General features: G+C 33.6%; 4 protein-coding genes across 6 annotated transcripts; 1 reads left to right on the top strand and 3 right to left on the bottom strand.

Moving 5' to 3' along the window:
• Positions 1-154: 154 nt before the first annotated feature.
• Positions 155-2,830, bottom strand: LOC108219747 (uncharacterized). The gene is made up of 3 exons (XM_017393253.2): positions 2,423-2,830; positions 1,578-1,648; positions 155-1,273 (listed from the first exon to the last, which is right to left on the bottom strand). Exons 1-3 carry the CDS (start codon positions 2,528-2,530, stop codon positions 745-747), a joined length of 708 nt encoding a protein of 235 aa, XP_017248742.1. The 5' UTR covers positions 2,531-2,830; the 3' UTR covers positions 155-744.
• Positions 2,831-4,764: 1,934 nt separating this feature from the next.
• On the top strand, positions 4,765-9,793 carry LOC108220435 (nucleoid-associated protein At4g30620, chloroplastic). Its single transcript, XM_017394208.2, has 7 exons — positions 4,765-4,944; positions 5,941-6,089; positions 7,302-7,402; positions 7,523-7,562; positions 8,188-8,259; positions 9,347-9,403; positions 9,497-9,793. The coding sequence occupies exons 1-7, from the start codon at positions 4,860-4,862 to the stop codon at positions 9,572-9,574; spliced, it is 582 nt and encodes a 193-aa protein (XP_017249697.1). The 5' UTR covers positions 4,765-4,859; the 3' UTR covers positions 9,575-9,793.
• Positions 9,794-10,493: 700 nt separating this feature from the next.
• LOC108219945 (uncharacterized) lies at positions 10,494-15,394 on the bottom strand. 3 transcript variants are annotated; one of them, XM_064093634.1, is made up of 10 exons: positions 15,290-15,394; positions 13,616-14,621; positions 13,277-13,333; positions 12,335-12,362; positions 11,930-12,184; positions 11,754-11,861; positions 11,513-11,632; positions 11,196-11,321; positions 10,911-10,994; positions 10,494-10,820 (listed from the first exon to the last, which is right to left on the bottom strand). In XM_064093634.1, the coding sequence occupies exons 2-10, from the start codon at positions 14,599-14,601 to the stop codon at positions 10,695-10,697; spliced, it is 1,890 nt and encodes a 629-aa protein (XP_063949704.1). In that variant the 5' UTR covers positions 14,602-14,621; positions 15,290-15,394; the 3' UTR covers positions 10,494-10,694. The 3 variants fall into 3 exon arrangements, 2 of the variants coding, with proteins under 2 accessions (XP_063949704.1, XP_063949705.1); XM_064093635.1 differs by lacking the exon at positions 15,290-15,394 and adding an exon at positions 14,732-15,004; XR_010292145.1 differs by having other exon boundaries at positions 10,791-10,820; positions 11,100-11,321.
• Positions 15,395-18,365: 2,971 nt separating this feature from the next.
• On the bottom strand, positions 18,366-20,070 carry LOC108219946 (uncharacterized). The gene is made up of 5 exons (XM_017393547.2): positions 19,924-20,070; positions 19,641-19,816; positions 19,384-19,482; positions 19,099-19,250; positions 18,366-18,882 (listed from the first exon to the last, which is right to left on the bottom strand). Exons 1-5 carry the CDS (start codon positions 19,931-19,933, stop codon positions 18,492-18,494), a joined length of 828 nt encoding a protein of 275 aa, XP_017249036.1. The 5' UTR covers positions 19,934-20,070; the 3' UTR covers positions 18,366-18,491.
• Between the last annotated feature and the right edge of the window lie 1,720 nt (positions 20,071-21,790).

Genomic DNA, 21,790 nt, shown 5'->3' with positions numbered 1-21,790 from the left:
CAAGGTGAAAATAAGTACAAAAAAAGTTAGTAGAAAATACTTTTTTTGACAACTTATTTTATTTTTAAATTATAAAAATTAGTACCATATAATCTTTCAAATATATTTTATCAGTCACATTTTTTGAAACTCCAGGGTAAACCATAAAACAAAATCACCTAAACATACAATTTTCAGTCTACATTTATCCCATTAAACTACTTAAGTCATAAATCTTTACTTGCTCAAGAATTATAGGTGCCCCCAATATATTCAAGAGGGGGATACCAGAATTTCATTGGTACAGGCTACAATTTCTTGCAAAGGCAAGAATCAACATTAGATGACATTATGACATATCTTGCATGAACAACTCAAATACCATAGTAATCTGCTAATACTTGCTTCTACTATTCTAAATGTTCAAGCATAACATTAAATGTAGGGAAATGAAACACTTTGCTTTGTGCAAACCCCCTATCCTCTGCGCTGTAATATATAAATCTATATATGGAGAGAGAGAGAACTTGAAGCAACTGGATCTTGCCATGAGAACTTCCTCTTTGCATAACCATCCCCAACATTTTTGCATATCACCAAGTTGGTCTTCATTGTTCAGAGCTTTCATTGACGCCTTAAACCCCAGTTTTTTACACTAGTCATGTAATGCTTCTATTCCCGCCGACAAGTTTCATCCAAACTAGTGCAAGTACTTCATAACTTTAAAGATACTTCACCTGCAGACTTTGAAATGTAATGTCGAGTCTAGTTATTTACTGAAATCTGGTTCAAGTCGAAAACTGGAGCTCTAGTTTGCATTGGCGGCTGTTTTACACTACTAGAGGGAGATTCTTTCTGGTAAGAATTAAATATCAGAGAGGGATTCCCAACAGCTACATCATTCTTGTAGTACATTTGCTCTTGCTGATTCAAATCAAAGACTGGCAAAGGGTTTTGATGGGTGACTTCCTTAGTTGTGTATAATCTACCTCGGGGTTTTGAAGTTTGGATGGTGTTAATATGAGTTGCAGGTTTTTCAGTATGTTGTTTCTCATGGTTTAGATGATTTAAATTGACACTTCGAAAGGAATTATCATGTCCACCGTATACCTTTCGCTTCTGGTTTGGTTTGGGAGCCACGTTTGATTTCTGTACAGCAGCTTGCTTTCCTTTAAAATTCGGATATCCTGTACTGTTCTTGCTATTGTGTGGTTGTTCAAACTCTTTTTCTCGTTCTTGTGGAAGATTCTGGGACTTATTTTTTAGTAGGTATTTGTATCTTCTTCGTAAAAATCTGTTTATAGAGAAGAAGAAAGATCTGATTATTGAAACAAGATTGCAAAGTTGACAAAAAATTATAAGCAATTGAAATAATCCACAAATTCAACATATCAAAAATGACATCAAATAGATATCAATAACAGAAAAATAAGATAACCAAGATGTACAGTCAATAACATTGCATCACATGAACAATTATTGTTACTCCATGTCTAGTGTATATAACTATGTTTCAAGAAGATGCTAACAGCAGTAATGGATCAGATGAGTATGTAAATATTCATAATCCTTAAAATAACTATGGAAAAATCATATACCCGACTTCTGCCATCAATGTCATTTTCCTCCGTTTCAAATTCTCCAATTTGTTTCTTGAAGCTTCCACATCCTGTAATTGCGTACATTGTAAATGTAACGTACACAACTCAAAATAACAATTCTGCTTATTACCAGAACACACAGATAGTTAGCAATTCTACTTATTTCTACAAAAAAGTGCATAAATTTGTACTATTTCCTTAATATAAGTCCTTATTTTTGTAAAATTAGACTGGTCAAACACGCTCATATGTACCCTGGTAAAAGAAGAAACAATTCAGTTGAAAATATGTCAACCACTGCAAACATCAAACTACCTTGATAATACAGAAATAACTAGCTAAAGTGAACTATCAAACCAAAATCAAAGTCAGAGAAGGCCAATCACTTCAACTCAGAGATATAATTGAACAAAACAATGATCAAAATTTGTTCTACAGAATTGTCAAGACAACTACATTCCCAAGAAAGCTTAAATAAACTTTTAAAAGTGAATCAGTAAAATATGATAAAAGAATTCTCTCTGAAAAACACATATAATACATACAACCACATAACATACACTAATCTAATACAACCACATAACATACACTAATCTAATACCACCGCATAACATACACTAATGAAGGGATGAAGGGTTCAGTTCATAATGGCCTATTCATATAAACCAATACATCGCATATCAAAACCATCAGGATTATATAATACAACATCAAGAAAACAAATCAAACTAACCCCCAAAAAATATCAAGAAAAACACATGGACTATTATAGATCCTGAATAAATCAGACCACAAAAAAAATTAACCATAAGACCATTAAAATTAAAGGGGCCCAAGACAACCTTAGTCAAGTCCTGGTAATCTTGCAAGAGAGTCTGATGCTTCTTGGCAAATCCATGAACCCCATAAGATGATGAGTCCAAAACAACACCTTTCATCTTCCTAGACATCAGATCAGCAGCTACAACCTCAAAGATCCCACCTTTACAAGATTACAAGAACCAAAACCTAGTATTAATGTATGTATGTGTAAGAAAAGAAAAAAGAGAAGATAAAGATGGAGTCTTTGAGAGAGAAAAGAAGGGTTGGTGGAGAAAAATGGGATGAAAAAGGAGAAGATGAAAAGGGTTGTCTCTGTGAAGAAGACAAAGCCCAAAAAGCCCACGCCCGAATAAATCGGGCAAGAAACATGGCTGTGTAGCAAGGAAGATGGGAAATTGACAGAAGGGCATTTGTGTAAACATGAATTTGGGGAGTTTTGTTGGAGGAGGACATTTGAAGACATCTCTATTCTTTCTTTCTTTCTTTGTTTTGTATGTTATTAATTTAGGTCCAGCTGGGCCATTATAGAGAGAAAAGATGGAAAGTGTGGTGTGGACTCTTGTTTGTATTTTTGATGATGAGGAAGGTGTGTATATTTTTTGCTTTACATAGCAAATGTGGTGTGGACTCTTGTTTCTTTTTGGATGATGAGGAAGGTGAGAATGCCTACAAAATTTTGTGCCTTTTCTTCTTCCCTTGTTGGCTATTTTGGATGGCCTCTCTGTAAAATACAGAGAAAAAGAAAGAATATCATGGCCACACTGTAACAAATACTCGATGTTATGCATCTTTGACAGTAGTATTGAGAGAGAGAGAGAGAGAGAGATATTTTAATGGGAAAAGAAAAGGTCATAGAAGGTGTGTTGTAAAATGATGTGTTGTTGCAGTAAAGTTGGTAGAGGGAGCTTGTTTTTAGGCCTGGGTTAGGACTTGGATGGCTGGTTTCATTGTGATGCTTTCTTCCTCCTCAATTATGTATTTTTACTCCTATATTTTAGTTTTAATAAATTAAATAAAAATATTGGTAGAATATGCTCTATTCATTTTTTATTTTTTTTGGGAGGGGTGCTGGGCAGGGGCACCTTGAGTCCTTGTGGCTTGAGAGGGGCCATTGTTGACTTAAGGGGTAATTTAGTAAAATTGCGTATGTTAGTTACCCTCTCAATTCTCGTAGTCTTCTTGTTTAATGTTTTCACATGGGTTTCAGGCCTGCCAGTGCCAGCCCAGCCACTTTTCTTATCTTGCTTGCTGCACACCTTCATACAGTACTCCCTATGTTTTTTGTTATACGACACTTTGACTTTTGACACACACTTTTAAGTGTTTTGACCGGATAGTTAAAAATACTCCCTCCGTCCCATTTTAACTGCTTTTGACTTTTTTACACGTATTTTAAGGTGTTAAAAAAATCACATCTAAATATAATTATTTTTAATAAAATTTATATCAAATAAAAATTTAGATTCTAAACTTTTATTTGATATAAGAATTGAATTTTTTTATTGAGCGTAGATATTACTTTTTATCACCTCAATATACGTGTTAAAAAGTCAAACATCAGTTAAAATGGGACAGAGGGAGTATTATTTTTTAAATTTTCTTTTTCTGAATAATAATATATAATCAAAATTTTTATTCAAAAAAAAAATCAAAAAATAATATTTTTAATTATCCGGTCAAAACACTTAAAAGTGTGTGCCAAAAGGCAAAGCGTCATATAAAAAAACAGAGGAAGTATTTTTCAAGATTTTACTCCCTCCGTGCCCCTCAATTCTTTACATTGGAGAGGGACACGGGAACCAAAACAATATATAAAAAATAATAAAGTTAAATGAAAAGTGGGTAAAGTTGTGGGATCTATCAATATTTAATAATAGATTTGAGATAGCGGAGGAAAGTAGTGGGTGTAATAGTAGGAGTAGTTTTATTGTTAAAGTATGAGATGGTAGGGGAAGATAGTGGACGGAATAATGGGAAAAATTTACTATTTATAGTATTGTGAAGAAATAAGAGGGAAATCCCAAAATAGCAACCGTAAAGAAATGAGAGGGATGGAGTAATATTTTATGATTTATTTAAAATTTTATTTCCAATAAAAAATTTATTTAAAATTTTATTTCCTATAAAATATGTGCATTTTATTTTATCTTAATCTATTAAATTTATAACCTTTTATCATTATATTTCTAAAAACTTAAAGATACAGAATATAAAATATAATGAGATAGCTCAAACGACACAATTTTATCATCTTTAATTTATAAACTTGGCCGCTTAAAAAGAAAAGAAAATGAAACTTTATTTTGAAAATATTTAAAGTCAATCATAATAAACTGTTTTAGTCCACGTTGGAAATAACCCACATTACATAAAAATCACTCTATCCTATCGAACTCAACCACCGGTTCTCTGCACTATCTATTTCTTCCCCAAAACTTGAATCTTCTCACTCTAAACATGTCTTCTACCTGTTCTCTCACTGCCCAAGTTCCCAACTTTCACGCTCTTTATGACTCCACCAGGCGCCCATCTTCATCTCTTTGTATGTATTTGTATCTAAATATTGTCTTTCTGCTTGTAAATTTCAAGAAAGGACCATTATTGATTAACAATGGTCTGGGGTTTTGATTTTGTTTTTGTATTAGTATTGGTGATGCTTTATATGTTAGCTAGTTTCTTATGTGCAATATCTTTTTGATTTGTGTTTTAATTGTTTGTAATGGTGTGTACTTTAATGCATTTTGATAATTGATGGTAAAGATTGTGCCTTTTGGTGAATTGTTGAGTTGGGTGTTGAGGTGATCCGCCCTTTGTAGTGAGGATTGTGGATTTTGGGAGAGGAATGTTATGTGAGTCGAATGGCATTGCTAGAGTTTTGTCGAAATTGCTGGGAATGCTGAACTTTGAGTGATTTATGGGCAACCATTTTGTTTTTTTGCTTGTCCGAAAGTTTGACAACCCATCAGAAGCTTTTACTAGATGTATGGATCAATTCAGTGTAGCAGTTAACAACGTTTATGAAAGAATATGTGGTATGCTTATGGTTTGTACATAAGAGTTGACCGTTTAGGTGGTTAGTAATATTTTAATTATAAGAGTAATTTGAGTAACTTTGCTAAACTGTAGGTTTTGTTGAGGCTTATATAGTAAGAAAGTATATATGTGGCCGTGTTTTCCAGGCTTATATAGTAGAAAAATACTTATATATCTCCATATTGTCCACGCTTATATAGTAGGGAAATATCTATATGGGGGGACAACATGAAACACACCACAATTGGTTTCTCATTTCATTTCAGAACTCTATCGAGATGTATTTTCCCTAATTTTCAGAGTCGATATTTGGAACAATTTGATTTTCCATCCATTTAGTAAGATATGTGGTGCAATATGTGGTGCAAGCTTTTGTGTTAGTAGACTTTTAGAATGACGTTTCAGTTATATTGTTGAATCATTACAATAACTAATATGTATCTCACGGTGATGCTGATTACTTAAATATATGTCAGTAAAATTAGAATTTGATATTTTATAACAGGTCAGCTGAATTCAAATCCAAACCAAGTTCGTATGTGGGTTTTGTCTCAGTCCACTTTACAGAAGGTGTGTAATCGTAGATCTCTTCGTGTTTCGGCTCTATTCGGAGGAAAGAAGGATGGCGACAAAAGCGATGATGGTCCTGGAAAGGTTCACACATTTCCTTTTTAACTGTTATTATCTAGCATATACGAATTTTTATCTATCTTTATGAAGATACATAACCGCACGTGACTATTGAAGCTATTCTGCTGTTAATAACCTAAGTGTTGACTTGTTTTTGGTTCTAGTATGGTATACTCACTTCTGAATATTAGGAACATAGATGATTAATTTAATACATCTTGGTGATGGATAGTTCATTTTATTTAGATAGCGGTCAAGTGTATATAGTTCCCCATTAGGTCGTGGGTCTGAACTCCTGGAAACAGCTTTGTTATGAAAATTAGGGGCAAGGCTGTGTACTCAAATTCCAATTTAGACTTGTTGGTGTTGGGTTTTTCATGATCCAAATTTGTAATAATGAGTTTGTGGGTTACGATTGAATTCATAGTTTGCCTCTTCATGGGACAACCTATCTTTGCAACCGAGACTTTGTTGCATAGACTCTACAACTCTCTGGAATTCTTTGATCATAGATGCTGGAAATTTATATATGATGCGACTCCCCCTGCAATATAGAGGAGTAAAGACATTATTTGGAATACGAAGATAAGATCTTTTTCGGTAATAGATATGGATAAATCATGGGATTTGCCAACTTGATTTTTAGCTGCGGGAATGATACGTGTTTACCTTCTTAGTAATGTCAATTAGACTCCTAATTGATTGGACTTGATAAATTAGATCAGAAGACAATTAAACCCCCCGACGAGAAAAGAAAGAAAAAGAAGACAAGAAACCCAAAGCTGTTCCATCTCAATTCACTGCCTAGGGCGAATTTGAGAAAAGGGTTTTTTGCCAAAAAATAATATATTATGATGTGAACTAAGATCCATGTTAATATGTTAATTTATGAGTAAATTTTAACAAATTCAATAAATGGGCCATGAATTTTTATTTACTTACGAAAACAGAAAATGATAATGTATAAAATCTAGATGAATATAATAATGCATATATACTAGAGAAATTAAGGTAAAGTGAAACCAAAAGCGAAAAAATGAGATAAACTTGTGTACATATATGGAGTTTAGAAAGGTGGGGTAACCGAAAATTAAGAAGGGCCCACTTTTATGACAACCTCCCTTTATAGTATTCTTTTCACAAGGACGCGTCCTTAACTGGTACCTGTTATTAAGTGTTGACTTTATTATTTTGTGACCATTCATCTATTAACACTGAGAATTTTTTGATCTTAAGGCTGGAATACTAGGGAATATGCAGAGTTTGTATGAGACTGTTAAGAAGGCACAAACGGTTGTCCAGGTTGAGGCAGTTCGTGTGCAAAAAGAACTTGCATTGTATGTTTCAACCTATCTCATGCTTATCTTTAAGTCTCAAACTATTGTTATTTCGCCTGCATCAATAACTAATGTTGGCGAGTTCCAATTTTCTTTTTTTTTTCTTTTTTTGTTTTCCAGAGCTGAATTTGATGGGTACTGTGAGGGCGAGTTGGTGAAGGTATGCACTTTATTTATTAATTTACTTTATTAGTATAGTTTGCTACACATTCATTAATAGTTACATTAAAAGATTGCTCTACATATGAAGTAGTTCTTAGCCACTGGAAAGATATGGACATGTACAAAAAGTTTAAATATAAGATGCCTTTAGAATAAGCTGGATACAAATATATGTTTTCGTGTGTGAACACTCTGTTATGTGACTTGTGTCAAATTCTGGGTATAAGGTTACAATTTCTGAAAATTAGTATTCCTTGCCCCACATTATTGAATTGAGATTGCACCATCTGTTTTCTTAAGAAGAGCCTTTCCAACGCAGAGCTGTAATGACTCGCTCCTGCAAGGTAAACCCCAGTGTGATCCACTCTTCTAGACTTGACACAAGGCAAATCAAGTGGTAGTGCATTTATAGGTGGCTAAATTGTTTATAAGAATCACAGTATTAAACTCGGAACCTCAATCTCTCTGAGCCTGCACCTTCGCAATACATATAGGATTATAGATAATTATTGTATTTAAAATGGATACAATGAATCTCTTTGATAGACCCTAGGCTGCATGCCATCAGATTTAAGTTTTTCTTTGGGCATTCGAAAAAGATGGTAATCACATAATATCCTCAGGTAACACTATCAGGAAACCAGCAACCTATACGCACTGAAATCACTGAGACTGCAATGGAACTGGGATCAGAGGTAATTTTACATATTTCATCATTGCATTTGCAACATTATGTCTTTAATAACATCTTCTTAAGGTTGAATTCATGGATTTTTTTTGCACCTGATGATGAAGACAGGGATCAAAACCAGTTCCGAGAATAATATTAACCCTGAGAACAGATACTACAAATTAGTTGGTTACAGTGTCAGTAGCTATAGGTTAAATAATTATAAGTTCCATATTTAATAATATAGCAATACAACCCTTCCTAATAAAAATTAAACTCCAAAGCTTACGTTCTCTGATCTGATTCTAAATGATAACTATGAAATAATATTAGATTATTTATTTTAAATAGTTTTCAAATTATTGGGCTTTCATTGCCCATAAGTAGTGTTCAGTCCATGTTCCCTTGGATTGTTTCTAGGCAGTCCTGCATCCTATGGACTGTTGGTTTGTATCACTTCACATGTGTGGTGCAAGTCAAGAATGAATCAAACAAAAGCATATGTACTCTAGAGTCGAGATTAGTCAAAGAACATTCTGTACTGTACCCCTAGTTCTGAGACTGAACTGATTAAAAAATTGTATAAATGAGGTTTAAAAATGAAATTGAGGTTTAAACTTATGTGTCAGAGAAATACTCTTGTGTAAACCCATGACATGGGTCTTGGGGAGGGGAGGGTGCATTGTCACAATGGACACTCAGTTGGTTATTTTGGCGCACACTCTTTACTCTTACTAGTTTTTACCCTTGGCCTTCACAGTGAGATACTGAGATGGTCGATGCCTTCTCGGTGGGTCATCCTCCACAAATTTGTCATTAGACTGATAAGTAGTTTAATTAATTTGATTATTTTTTCCTCTCTTTTCGTACTAGCTCATAAACTTAGTAGGGATATGACAACTTACTAGAGACTCATGCTGTTTGGATAACAAGGAGCATGAACCATACACCGGACTAATCCAATTAAATTTAATGTGCACACAGCAATTATTCTTTCATTTTGTGCGCAAATCTTCCTTAATTGATCTGTCATACAAGGAATATGTAGATTTTTTGTGTTGAATATGACTTGAGATGCGGAAAAACCTAAAATATACTTTCTTTACCTGCAGAAGCTTTCACTTTTAATAACCGAGGCATACAAGGATGCACATCAAAAGAGCATACTGGTTAGAATCATCCAATACCGACAGCTATATTAACTGCTATTGTTGCAAGTCGTTAGTTTCTAATAGAATGTCTTGGACTTCTGACTCTTTCAGGCTATGAAGGAAAGAATGAGTGATCTTGCCCAAAGCTTAGGCATGCCACCTGGCCTCGGCGATGGATTCAAGCAATGAGCCAATCCTGTTATTAGGACATCTATACAGAGATTCAGTTTTGTATACTGGTCGGAAAATTAAATTTGTGCTCCAGTCAGAAGTTTATAATTATGGATTATGATTTTAAAGTAGAGCTCATCCAAAGATTTGGAAAGCAACACCTCGGTGGACTCAAGATTATGAGCTTGAGTACATTAATTTGTCCATTGTTAATGGATATAGGAGCATTAACTATTAGTCGCCGGATTAGAAGACTGTTCTGCCTAAGAAACCTAAATGGCAGTTAGCATCATAAAATGAAAAATTAAAATAAAACTGATGTCATGGGCAGTGTTAAACCAGGAATATAATCAATCAGCTCAAACTCTACAAGGAGCTATTTTGCAAATATTTGCTTGAAGCTAACATCTTTAGTTCACAGCGATGCTGTTTTGTTTCGATTAAAGGCAGAGCAATATCTTTTAAGGATGGTATGCAATTCTCTCTGCACAGTATATGATAAACCTAGCTGATACTGATAATGCGAAAGTTTATTTTTATTTATTTGATCAATCAATTAGCATATTTTCGTTTGTTTGCTTAATCATCCAAAATCGCATCACAAGCAGTGTTTTAAAAATTCTTGATTTTTTAAAATAATTCCGGAAAATACCTGATTTATCAAAAAAAAAATCCCATATAAATACTGAGTCGGTACTAATTTCTACAACTATGATCACAAGTCAATACTCAATACATTTCCACCGAGGTGGTAAAAATTATGAACATCTGAATTTAAATCTTTGGTCGCGCTTCAGTTTTGCCAGAAAAAAAATAAATTGTGTCGTATATATTCTGATCAGCGTTGGTAAAAAATTCTTCAGGAAAAATGACATTTCTTCAGAAGTTCAATGGTAAGAAAGGGTAAAGATGAATTATCAAATTTTAATACGAGGCAAAAAGTGAAACCTTTTTTTTCTGATAAAATAGTACAGACGAAATACTATATTTTTGTAAAATTACAACCATGAATCCACGGAGGACTAAAACAGAGCCAAGCATCCAAGTTTAGAGTAACAAGATCTCAGTCGTCACGGAAGACGAACTGCAGAGTGGTGCAGAACATATAGCACCAAAAACGCATAAAAGTATAAAACCATCATTTGAGGAGGGTCTTAACAATGGACTTCACATTCAACTTCTTCAGGTCAGTATATGACTGCCCACATCCAACAAACATGACAGGTGATCCGGATATGTAAACCATAGACAGAGCAGCACCAACCTGCATATCATTATCAAAACCCCAGTTACAAATTTAATGCACATCCTTTTTGATTAAATTTATCTGTACATAATATAATGGGTTATTTACCTTATCATCTATTGTATCAAACTTTGTGAGCAGGATTCCATCAATCAATCTGAGACTTGAAGATGGCGAGAGATCAGCTAATTTCTGCAGAAAAATTTACAAAAGCATCCTTAAACTGTAATCAAAGATGTTGCCTCAGAATAACTTGGCCACTGCTATGGCATATTTTTGGAATGAAAAGCAACGAACCTGATTCTAGCCCTTACAGCTTTACTGATTCTTGAATTTTATAAAATAGTAGTTTAACCAGATATAAACTACTATCTAATACAGTAAACACCAAACCTGGTTGAACTTTGATAGCTGATCCACAGCATCATTCCCAACTAGTGCCTCACCAACAAAAAGGACCAAATCTGGGCTATTGACATAGATAAGTTTTGACAAAGCTCGCATCAATGGTTCATTATCCTACACATATGATAAATGGTGAGGAGCAACAACAAAATTATGAAAGCTCAAGAAAAAGTACATATTGCAATCCCTCCCAACAAGTATAAGTTTCAATGATAGAGCAAGCATCTTTTCTGATGTTTGTCGCACTTGAGCAGTAAAAAAATACATGACCCCAATAGCAAAAGATTGCGAAATATATTGAATACCTGCATCCTGCCAGCTGTATCAACAAGAACAACATCAGAACCGTTACGACTGGCCTCCTGAATTGCTTCTTTTGCTACAACTGCAGGATCTTTTTCATAACCTTTCTCAAATATAGGAATCTAATAGACAAAAAAAAATATTAAACAGGTCACTAGATGGCCATCAATGGCACTAATACTTGTGCATATACTGGCTTAATGAAGAATCTCAAAATATATGAGACTCATATAAAAAATATACCTGGAGCCTACGTGCATGAGTACGTAGTTGCTCAACAGCTCCAGCACGAAATGTATCACATGCAGCCATCATTACATTAATGCTATGCTGCTGAAGCCAATATGCAACCTGCAAATAGCATGGAGTCAGACAAATTTCTAGGTTCTATAAAGTTCTTATGATTAAATGGTTTTCACCTTGGCAAGATTAGTAGATTTCGATTTCCCCACTCCATTAACTCCAACAAAGACAACAACATATGGTTTTCCTTGCTCCTTAGAAGCATGAACATCTCGTAAAATGTCAATGGAACGCCTAGGAGTTAAAATGCGAACAAGAGCCTCTTCCATAGCTAATTGCACTGTTGATGAAATCCTTGTAAATGATCCTAGTTTCTTACCCTCAAGGCTTGATGCTACTGATTCACAGAGTTTTTCAGCTATCTCCTCAGCCTATTGAACCCGATTATTAATATCAAGTACAGTACTGATTCAAAGAATACTAAAACAGACTGGAGTAATTGAAGAAAGCTCAGATAGTATAGGATTACAAGCTAACTAAAAAACTTGATGCCAGCAGAGGGCTAGAGTGAAGGTACATACCACATTCTTGGTCATAAGCCTGTCCTTAGACCATCTCCAACCCATAACACCATTTTGGTGTGAAAAATACACCAATTTGGTGTGAAAACTACACCAAATCAAAATTTCATTCCAACCCATCAACACCATATCCTACACCAAAAAGAATCTTTTACACATTAAATGGAATATTCTCTCTTTTTAAGTTATTTATATCATTATTGAATTTGTACTTAAATTTTAACATGTTCAATAAACAAGGACCTAAAATAATTATAAATTTATTAATAAATTCAAGAGGACAACTTAAATATATGAATTCCCATGCTCTTCCCATATGTGTTCGATCAAGTCGTTGCGAAGTTCAAAATGAGCTTCCTTATCTTTAATTTATCGATATCTACTAAGAAAATCTTGAAATTCGTCATCTCCATTTCTTGCCATTTCGACAGCAGCAAAAGATGTTTCCACGTAATCATGTACATGCAAATTCAAGTCTCGTTCATCCTCAACTATCAAGTTGTGCATGATAATACATATGTGAGGTAAATTTAATCATTGTGTATTTTATTTTTAATCAAATCTATTTAAAAAACATATCTTCTATATAAGAATATAAATTTATTGATATTTGGAAATAAATAAAAAATTGAGTAAAATAGTAAAGAAGGAAAATTTAAAACAATTATGATTAAAGAATAAATAATATAACATAAGACAACTTTAATGGGACATAGATGGAATAATTTTGTTTTAATTAACATATGTGAGGGTATAGTAGGTATTTTGGAAAACTCCAAATTTGGTGTAAAAGTTGCACCAAATCAATACTTGACACCAAATTTGGTGTCAACCAATTCATTTGGTGTCAACTTTACACCAATTTGGTGTTGGGTTGGAGTGAATTTGACACCAAATTTGACACCAAAATGGTGTTTTGGTGTTGGGTTGGAGTTGCCCTTAAGAGCTTTTAAGGCTGGTTCTAGGTCCGCCTTCTCCAAATTTGCCTTCCCAGCAATACTAAGGAAAAATATTAAATAAGTGATGTACCCATCCAATTATTATAACTATTTGCAAAAGATAAGATGAATACTCAACAGCAGTGATATCAAGAACCCATGACCAACGGGCAATGGAGAATAAACTTTAAAATAAAAATATAAACCCAAGGCAAAACATCATAATAATATCCAAATAGCACAAGTATATCCCAAGTCAAAAATTAATCCAATATTTCAATGTAGAGAATATGTACTCTCTAAAACACATTAAGCATATAAGGAATTAGGAAAATCAGCTTACCTCTGAAACATTAAAGAAAACCACCCCTTCTTTCTCATATCCACGTTCCTATCCTTGGTAGCATCCTCATCCTCATTGTCATCAGAGTCGCTATCACTACTAATTATCTCCTCTTTGTCCATCATACTCTCCCCTTCATTGGCTGCTAAAGTCACACTGTTCTCATCCCCATCCTGACTCACTGGATCTGTGAAATCCAACTTGGCCTCGACTGGTTTGTCCCAAACTGTATTCTTTTTTGTTATCTTTTTCTTTGGTTCCACTCTGGGAACCTTGTTAACAACAGTATTAATTTTCTTTGAACCTTTAGCTCTTAGTTTTTGTAGCTTATTTACATCAAAAGCCCCATTGTTGGAGCTATCGTTTTCTTTACCAATAGTAATACCCTTTTCAGCCGTTTTCCCGCTACCATCACGGTTACCATTAGCAAGACCGTTACCAATTTCTAATTTACAACCTTTTAGTTTTTCACCATCTCCACCATCATTCCCCGACTCACTGCTGCTTTTTTTATTATCACCTCCATCAAGACCTATCTTCTGCTTCCCTTGCTTCTTACTTAGACCACTATTACTCACTGGCTTAGCCACCTGATTTAATTTCTTCATATCTTCCACACGCGCCTCTGCCTCCATCCTAAGCTGCCTGAACTTCTCATCGAAATCATCATACCCGATTCTTTTAGGATCATAAATCTCCGAGAACTCCCGCTTAACCATAGCAAGTAAATCATCCACGTACAAAAGATGGAAAATCTTTTGATACACGGCAACAAAGACAAGGCTGAGTTCATTGTTAAAAGCCCACTTAAGAGTGTAGGCAGCACCAGGTGCATCATAATTATACAACGCAGCACCAGATCTTTCCTCCAAAAGGCACGATCTGATCAACATGTCAATAGGCGATCCTCTAAGAGCATTTCCGAGCTCCTTACAAGTCCAGAGGATCAATCCTCCTCTCGTAAATATCAGTAACTGCTCTAACATGCCTAAATTAAATTCCAATCCTGCAACAAAACACATAATACAAAACAATAAACACGACTCCTTAAATTAACTAACCGAATGATAAACTCAAAAACCGAAAAAAGTAGAAGCAATAAATTAGTTAACTAACCGAGCACAAATAAATTCGCTCAAACCAAAAAGCACAATAATCATCAAAAGAAAACAAAAACTTCACAAGTCTGACATGGCTCGTAACAGATTCTAACACTACACGAGTTGCACTAATTTGCGATCATCACTTCCACTCGTAACACAAACTATCCTACGCCCTGCTCCGAGTTATAAACATGGAGGAAAGCAAGTGAGCAGTAAGTAAAATTATATAACTTTCGCTCTTATTTGTGCTCCCGAGTTTTTTAAAAGGATGAAAGCGAAAACAAGTGAAAATAGACGCAATTATAACACAATTCTACTCCAAAACTTTTGCAAACTCTACACCGTATAAAATTCACGGCACAATCTACATCCATAAATCGTCACATACATAATGATCACTAAAATACAGATAAAAAAACACGTAATAACCGATATATGTAACAGAATAACAGACCTAAATATCAATACAAACTAATTGGAACATAAGTATATATACATGACGAATGAATTAATTAACGGATAAATTAGCGGGAATGAAAATTTGTGCAATAAGATGAGGATTAACGAGTACCTGCTGCGATTTCTCGTAAATCGCCTCGGCCCCTCGGGGAAAACAAGTTAATTGTTACAGGACCGAAGAAGTGTAATAAACCCTGCGAATTTTTTTAAAAATTGGGTCGGGTATTCAAAGTTATATCAAAATTCTAGGTTTAATTTCTTTCAAAAAAAATATTCTAGGTTTAATAAAAAAAATTAAATTATTGAAAATATATCAAAATTTTGATATATTCAATGTATTGGATTAGTATTTTTTTATATTTTTTGGTATTTATGAAATTCGAGGGTATTCGATTGGTATTGTTTGAAATCTATTAAAATCTTGAGATATTCGATTAGAATTTTAAATTATGCTACAAAATCTGGTGGTATTCAATTGAGATTTTAAATTATGCTTTAAAATCCGATTGTATTAAATTGGGATTGTTAAAATTCATTAAAATCTGATGGTATTCAAATGCTGATGGATTTTTTCGGATTTCATAAAATAATGAATTTTGTGGCATTGTTCAATGTATTTTAAATTTTTTGAAATTACAACAAAATCAATAGGATTTGAAAGTATTGTACATAAATATTATCATCAAGAATCTGTACAAAATCAAAATCACATACAATATTAAAATCTATAGACTGCAGGGGTGTATTCGAGTGAGATTTTAATGAATTGTTTTAATCTATGAATTTTAATTTGGATTTACTTCTGAACCTTCAAAATCATGTTAGGCCTGATTTAAATTGCAAAAAGAAAAGAAAAAACAGAAATAAGCCCCATTCACGAAGATATATAATAACAATAATGCTTGGTGCACATAATTGTGTACAAAAACATGTACATAATGACATGTGGTGAATTTTAATTGGATGACTCCCGGCATTTACACCAACCACCCCAATTAAAATCCACCACATCACATGCCACATTATGTACAAATTTTATGTACACAATTATGTGCACCTAGCACTACTTATGTAATAATCTGACGGACAACGTACGATAAATCCTTCTCATTCCAAATCATCTTATAACAATACAAGATAACCGATCCGACACAAAATAAAATGATACAGATTATTTTTTCGTCAATTATCAACGAAATATGCTCCGAACGGCAGCTTCATCCCTGGAGATATCCCACTAGCTGTGTAGCCAAGTTTTTTCAAACTTGCGCAACAGGGATTGGGGCAGCACAGTCCAGGGAACTGGGGACAGCAATAAGCTTTTGCTTCCATGGAGACAACGAACGCCATGAGTATCACTATCGCTATTAAAAACTTTACTGCGATGAGATTTTTGCCTTCCATTGAAACTATTCGATCAATAGCAAATTATTTTATGTATTGCAAGAAATGGAGATGAGTGCATTTTGATGCTTTTGTTGCAGCTATATATAGGGGCATAGTGTGAGAAGATGTTATAGGGAGAGAATAATATTTTAGGATTTTTGTCTGATGATATTGGAATTTTTTTTTAATATTAAGAGGAAAATGCTAGAGATCCCAAAAAAATTGTCCCAAATAATTTTCCCAAATTATGTGTCCAGATTTGATTGGTTGAATTCACTCCCATAATAATGAGACCCTCCTGCAGATTCATCAATCACCCAATCATAACTAGCCACTTGTTTGCCACATCATTTGGTAAAGATTTTTGGGAATTTTTTTTGGGGTCTCTAGCATTGCCCATATTAAGATGATATGTTGGGTAAATAATAGGAAAGTAATCCATGGGAGGTGGTTACTATTTAAAAACGTGTGAAAGAAATATTTTAAAACTCTTGTTTTCGGGAGAAATAAATATCTTTATTGAATAGGACGCATATTGTGGAAGTTTTGTTTTTGAACGCATCAGTTTCCATGTAAAAAAACGTATCGGTTTCAAACGTATCGATTATAAAACGTATAGGAGATTCTGATTATCCAATTATCAAAAAATTATTACAGTTCAAGTTTAATCGATATCCAGGATATTTGGAATTTGAATATCTATTCTCATTGTAGTTCTAAATAACATTTCTGACACTATAAAAAAATAAAAATAACATTTGTGACGTAATGATCTGTAAATGTGATGTCAAATGCTATATATCGCTCCACCAGCTAATCGGTCTTTTTTTTTTTTTTTTTTTTTTTGTGTATGAAGCTAATCGGTCTTTAGTTTTAATTAAGGAATGTAAAAAAAAAATAAAATCCTGTTATAAGACATTATTGTACTAAAATATACTCCCTCTGTCCCTCTCATTTCTTGACAGTTACTCCCTCCGTCCCTATTTATCTGTCCATCTTGGAAGTAAAAATTTGTCCCTATTTATCTGTCCATTTATACTTTCAAAACTAATTTAATGATAATTTTTCAAATATATCTCCATAATTTCAATTTTCAAGGCTTGACTTATTTAAAACTTGGTTGAATTCATATTTTCAAGACATAAAGTAAGGGTATTCCACCATTTTCAAGATATTAATCAGAGGTATTTAATGAAAAAGTTTATACAATCAATTATTTCTTGGTATGTGTTTTTTTTTACAAAATGGACAGATAAAAAGGGATGGAGGGAGTACTATTTTGGGATGTCCCTCTCATTTCTTTACGTTACTATAAATAGTAAGTTTTTCTCATCATTACACCCACTATCTTCCTCCACTATCTCATATTTAACAATAAAAACTACTATTACACCCACTACTTTCCTCCATTATCTCAAATCTACTACTCCCTCCGTCCCATTTTAACTGCTTTTGACTTTTTTACACGTATTTTAAGGTGTTAAAAAAATCACATCTAAACATAATTATTGTTTATAAAATTTATATCAAATAAAAGTTTAGAATCTAAACTTTTAATTGATATAAGAATTAAATCTTTTTATTGAGCGTAGATATTATTTTTTTACACCTCAATATACGTGTCAAAAAGTCAAACATCAGTTAAAATGGGACAGAGGGAGTATTAAATATTGGTAGGTCCCACCACTTTACCCACTTTTCATCTAACTTTACTCATTTTTCATACATTGTCTTGGTCTCCGTGTCCCCCTCCAATGTAAACAATTGAGGGGGACGGAGGGAGTAATATCAACATCAATGAGTAGTTTCAAAAAAAAATATTAATCAATTGTATCGAAATATAATATTCGAAGAAAATGATTTCTTTCATCAATAAAAATATTTCCATCTAGACGAAGGACATGCAGTGAATGTCATGGTTTGAAAGACTAAACGGAAGCTAATTTGCCAAGCCAAAACAAAAGAGGAAATTGAGCAATTGCCACCAGAAGCAGTAGATAATTGCGCTTAGTCTTGGAACCAGATTTCTGAGAACTAGGAACCTCTGCAACCAAAATCCTCTTCATTGTTTTCACCAAGAACACCCCCATGCAAAAGCATTCCCAAGCCGTGACAACGTAGAATGAGTAGCTCCACAATATCCTAACCACCACAAGCACCGAGGCTGCCACGAATGTGTATCCAGCATAACCGACCACATCGAGCAACGGGATGTCTCCTCCGCCTAAGTAATGCAGACTTACCTCGATAAGTAACACTTGTAATAGCCAGCATAATAGTCCATTACTGAACTGCACTCCTAGAGCTTCAGGGCTGAATCTGAATCACATACATTGTTTTTATAAGACCTCGACGGTTTACATTTCCTGACTGCAACATGTTAAGTGATCAATTCTCCCAAAATCTTAAGGTGTTGAAAAAAGGGTTTATCAGGATCATATTGTTATTCTAACATTTATCCTCATTCGAATGGAGGACGGCTTACCAGGATTTCTACTTGCAAAAAATGTGAAAAATTAAGAAACTAGAAGTTACCTGCCGCTGAAGCCTAGGAAAAAGCCAGCAAGAATAACGTAGGTGCAAAATGCCATCAGTGGGATGTACAGATCAGGGGCATTGATATCGTAGACCGGAGGCTTATATGTAAAATTACTTCCATCTGAATCCACACTTCTCATCCAGTGCCCCTTATATACATATAAACCCAGCATTATTAAGAACAGAACAGAAAAAAGTGATCAACAGTTCTGATAATACAAAGAACTAATGCAAAATGGATGAATGAACACCGAAATTTTATTCAGCTGCACACCATAATACCTTGTGCAAGAACGGGAACAGGACTACTTTCAGTTTGTTCTCCACATATTGGTCGCTCACTTGAAAATAATATCTCGGATTCGAAACATACCTGCCAATCTACACAAACATCAAATGTACATAAGAATTACATGTTAGAATACAATATGACAATTGTAAACCATCCACCTCGAGATTTCAGGAGAACTGGTTACTTAACAGTTAACACAGTATTAGAGCTCAGACTCTCCAACAATTAATTCAAGTAAAAAACTTACATTGTTTCGCACGTAGTTGGAGCCAGAACCTAATATCTTTTCTCCATAAGCACCGAGCTCTGACCTTATTAGCTCGGATCCAGCTCCGTATAGTGCATTTTCAATTGAGTTTATTTCTTGCCGACTCGGGTGATTAACTACTTGATCTTGAACATGTGGAACCTTGTAATAGTATTCTGCAACATTAAGCATATAAACAACCGTTGATATCAAGGTCTCTGTTAATTAACTACTTAACACAACATGTGTATTCGTGATCGAAACGAAGAAATATTATGCATACCAGTGTTCATGGCTCTTGCCTCTTTGTACCTGCTGAGTTTCAAGACTCCAAAGTTAAAATTGTTTTGCTTCCTCTACCTTGTAGTTTTCATGTCTCTTTGTGATAGTTGTATTATTTGATTAGTACAACTTTATTTCTATTTCGCTCTTTAAGTTTATCACCGGATTTCATTATTTCAAGACGACTATATAAGCTATCCATGGGCACAATTCCCAGGGTCACGAGTTTCATGACGTTTTGGTATTGTGCTAATTATTTCTTCCAGAACTGCAGACTGTCGCTCCGTGGATGAAAGAAATTAGTTTCGGGTGGACTTTTGGCTAAATTTTTTTAAAAAAAGTATTTTTTAAAATAAATAAAGTAGGTAGAATAAAAGTGAGAAATAATTTAAAACTTATAAGTAATTAAATTATTTGAAAAAGAAGTAGAATTCCTGTAACCAAAACTAGCATTCTCAGCTTTTTATAATTTTTTATACAAACGAGTTAAAAAAAATAAAAACCGACTCATTATAGGAAAAAAGTCAGAAGTTGCCCAAACAGTCATCACGTTATGGAATTGAATGTTAATAAAAATGAAAACAAATCACATTTCTCATAACTCTAAAGTCCAAACAGTCAGAGCCCCTCTTATGGTCTTTATTTTAAAAAAAAAAAAATAACAATCACACATCGAAATATTGGTATTCCCTCACTTTTCTTATAAGTCACAATTTTAGGTGATGTTTGGCACCTGGAGATGCAAAATTAAACTCAGAATTCAATTTGTTAGTGTCCATTGATAAAAGTTCAATGTAAATTTATTCCTCAACAAATTCAAACAGAACCCGAACACATATTCAGTAGGATAAGAAAGCTCAATCAGCTCAATAGAAAAAGAAAAATAGAATCATCTCCTCTCGAGCGTAAAGACACGTAATTTACACCCAAACGGAAGACAACTTTGATTGTGCGAAACATATCTTCACGCATCCTACTATGCCATAAATTATTTCTAATTTTGTTATAATTTAATTAACTAAACAAATGAATATTGTCTCAAATTACCGAAATGAATAGGTATATATACTCTCTTTCATTCTCAAATTATATGTCCTTTCGATTTTCAAAAAACTCAAATTAATCAATATATTAAATATTTAAAAATATTTAATTTTATTTTTAAAAATAAAGATTATATTTTAAATTAGATTAGATGCATTTTCAAATGATAGATAATTATTTCTAATTATGTATTTTATGTTAATTTTAATAAAAATAAAAAATGACATGAATTAGAGTTTTCTAAAACCAAAAGTTAGTTACTAATTAATAACTTTACTTTTATGTATACATCCAATTTATCTACGAGTAAATTCTTTTTTCAAATTAGATTTATTCTTGTACGAATTAGGATACGAATGAACAAATTTGCGCGTACACTTATAATCCCGTCACGACAAGGTACATTTCACATACACGCATCACTTTTTTATTCACAATGCACATTAATGTCAATAGGATGTGATTAAATAAGTAAATATACCTATATTAAATGTTTTGGAGCAAAAAAGGAAAATAAATAAATCCTATTACTGCATTTCTGATAGAGGAGTGAAACGTTTGTGATTTGCGAATGAATAGGAGCGAGATTAATTGAACCCCTAAGTTTTCTCGATTCCCCATGACCATATCAAAGACTTGACTCATACTTTCAAGATTTTCTCAACCTCTTGCCTAACCCTACCTCTAAGTGTGCCTATTTATACACTCGCAAACACATCATTTTTAACAGCCAATATTTACAAAACCCTCTAGTAGAAAATTTACTTGCGTTGTCATGGCTTTTTCTAGGACTCTTTTTTCATGCTTGGCGTTTGTAGTGGTGG

The sequence above is a fragment of the Daucus carota genome, chromosome 5 (assembly GCF_001625215.2).
Source record: "Daucus carota subsp. sativus chromosome 5, DH1 v3.0, whole genome shotgun sequence".
NCBI lineage: Eukaryota > Viridiplantae > Streptophyta > Magnoliopsida > Apiales > Apiaceae > Daucus > Daucus carota.
This window is presented reverse-complemented; position numbering and strand designations above follow the sequence as displayed.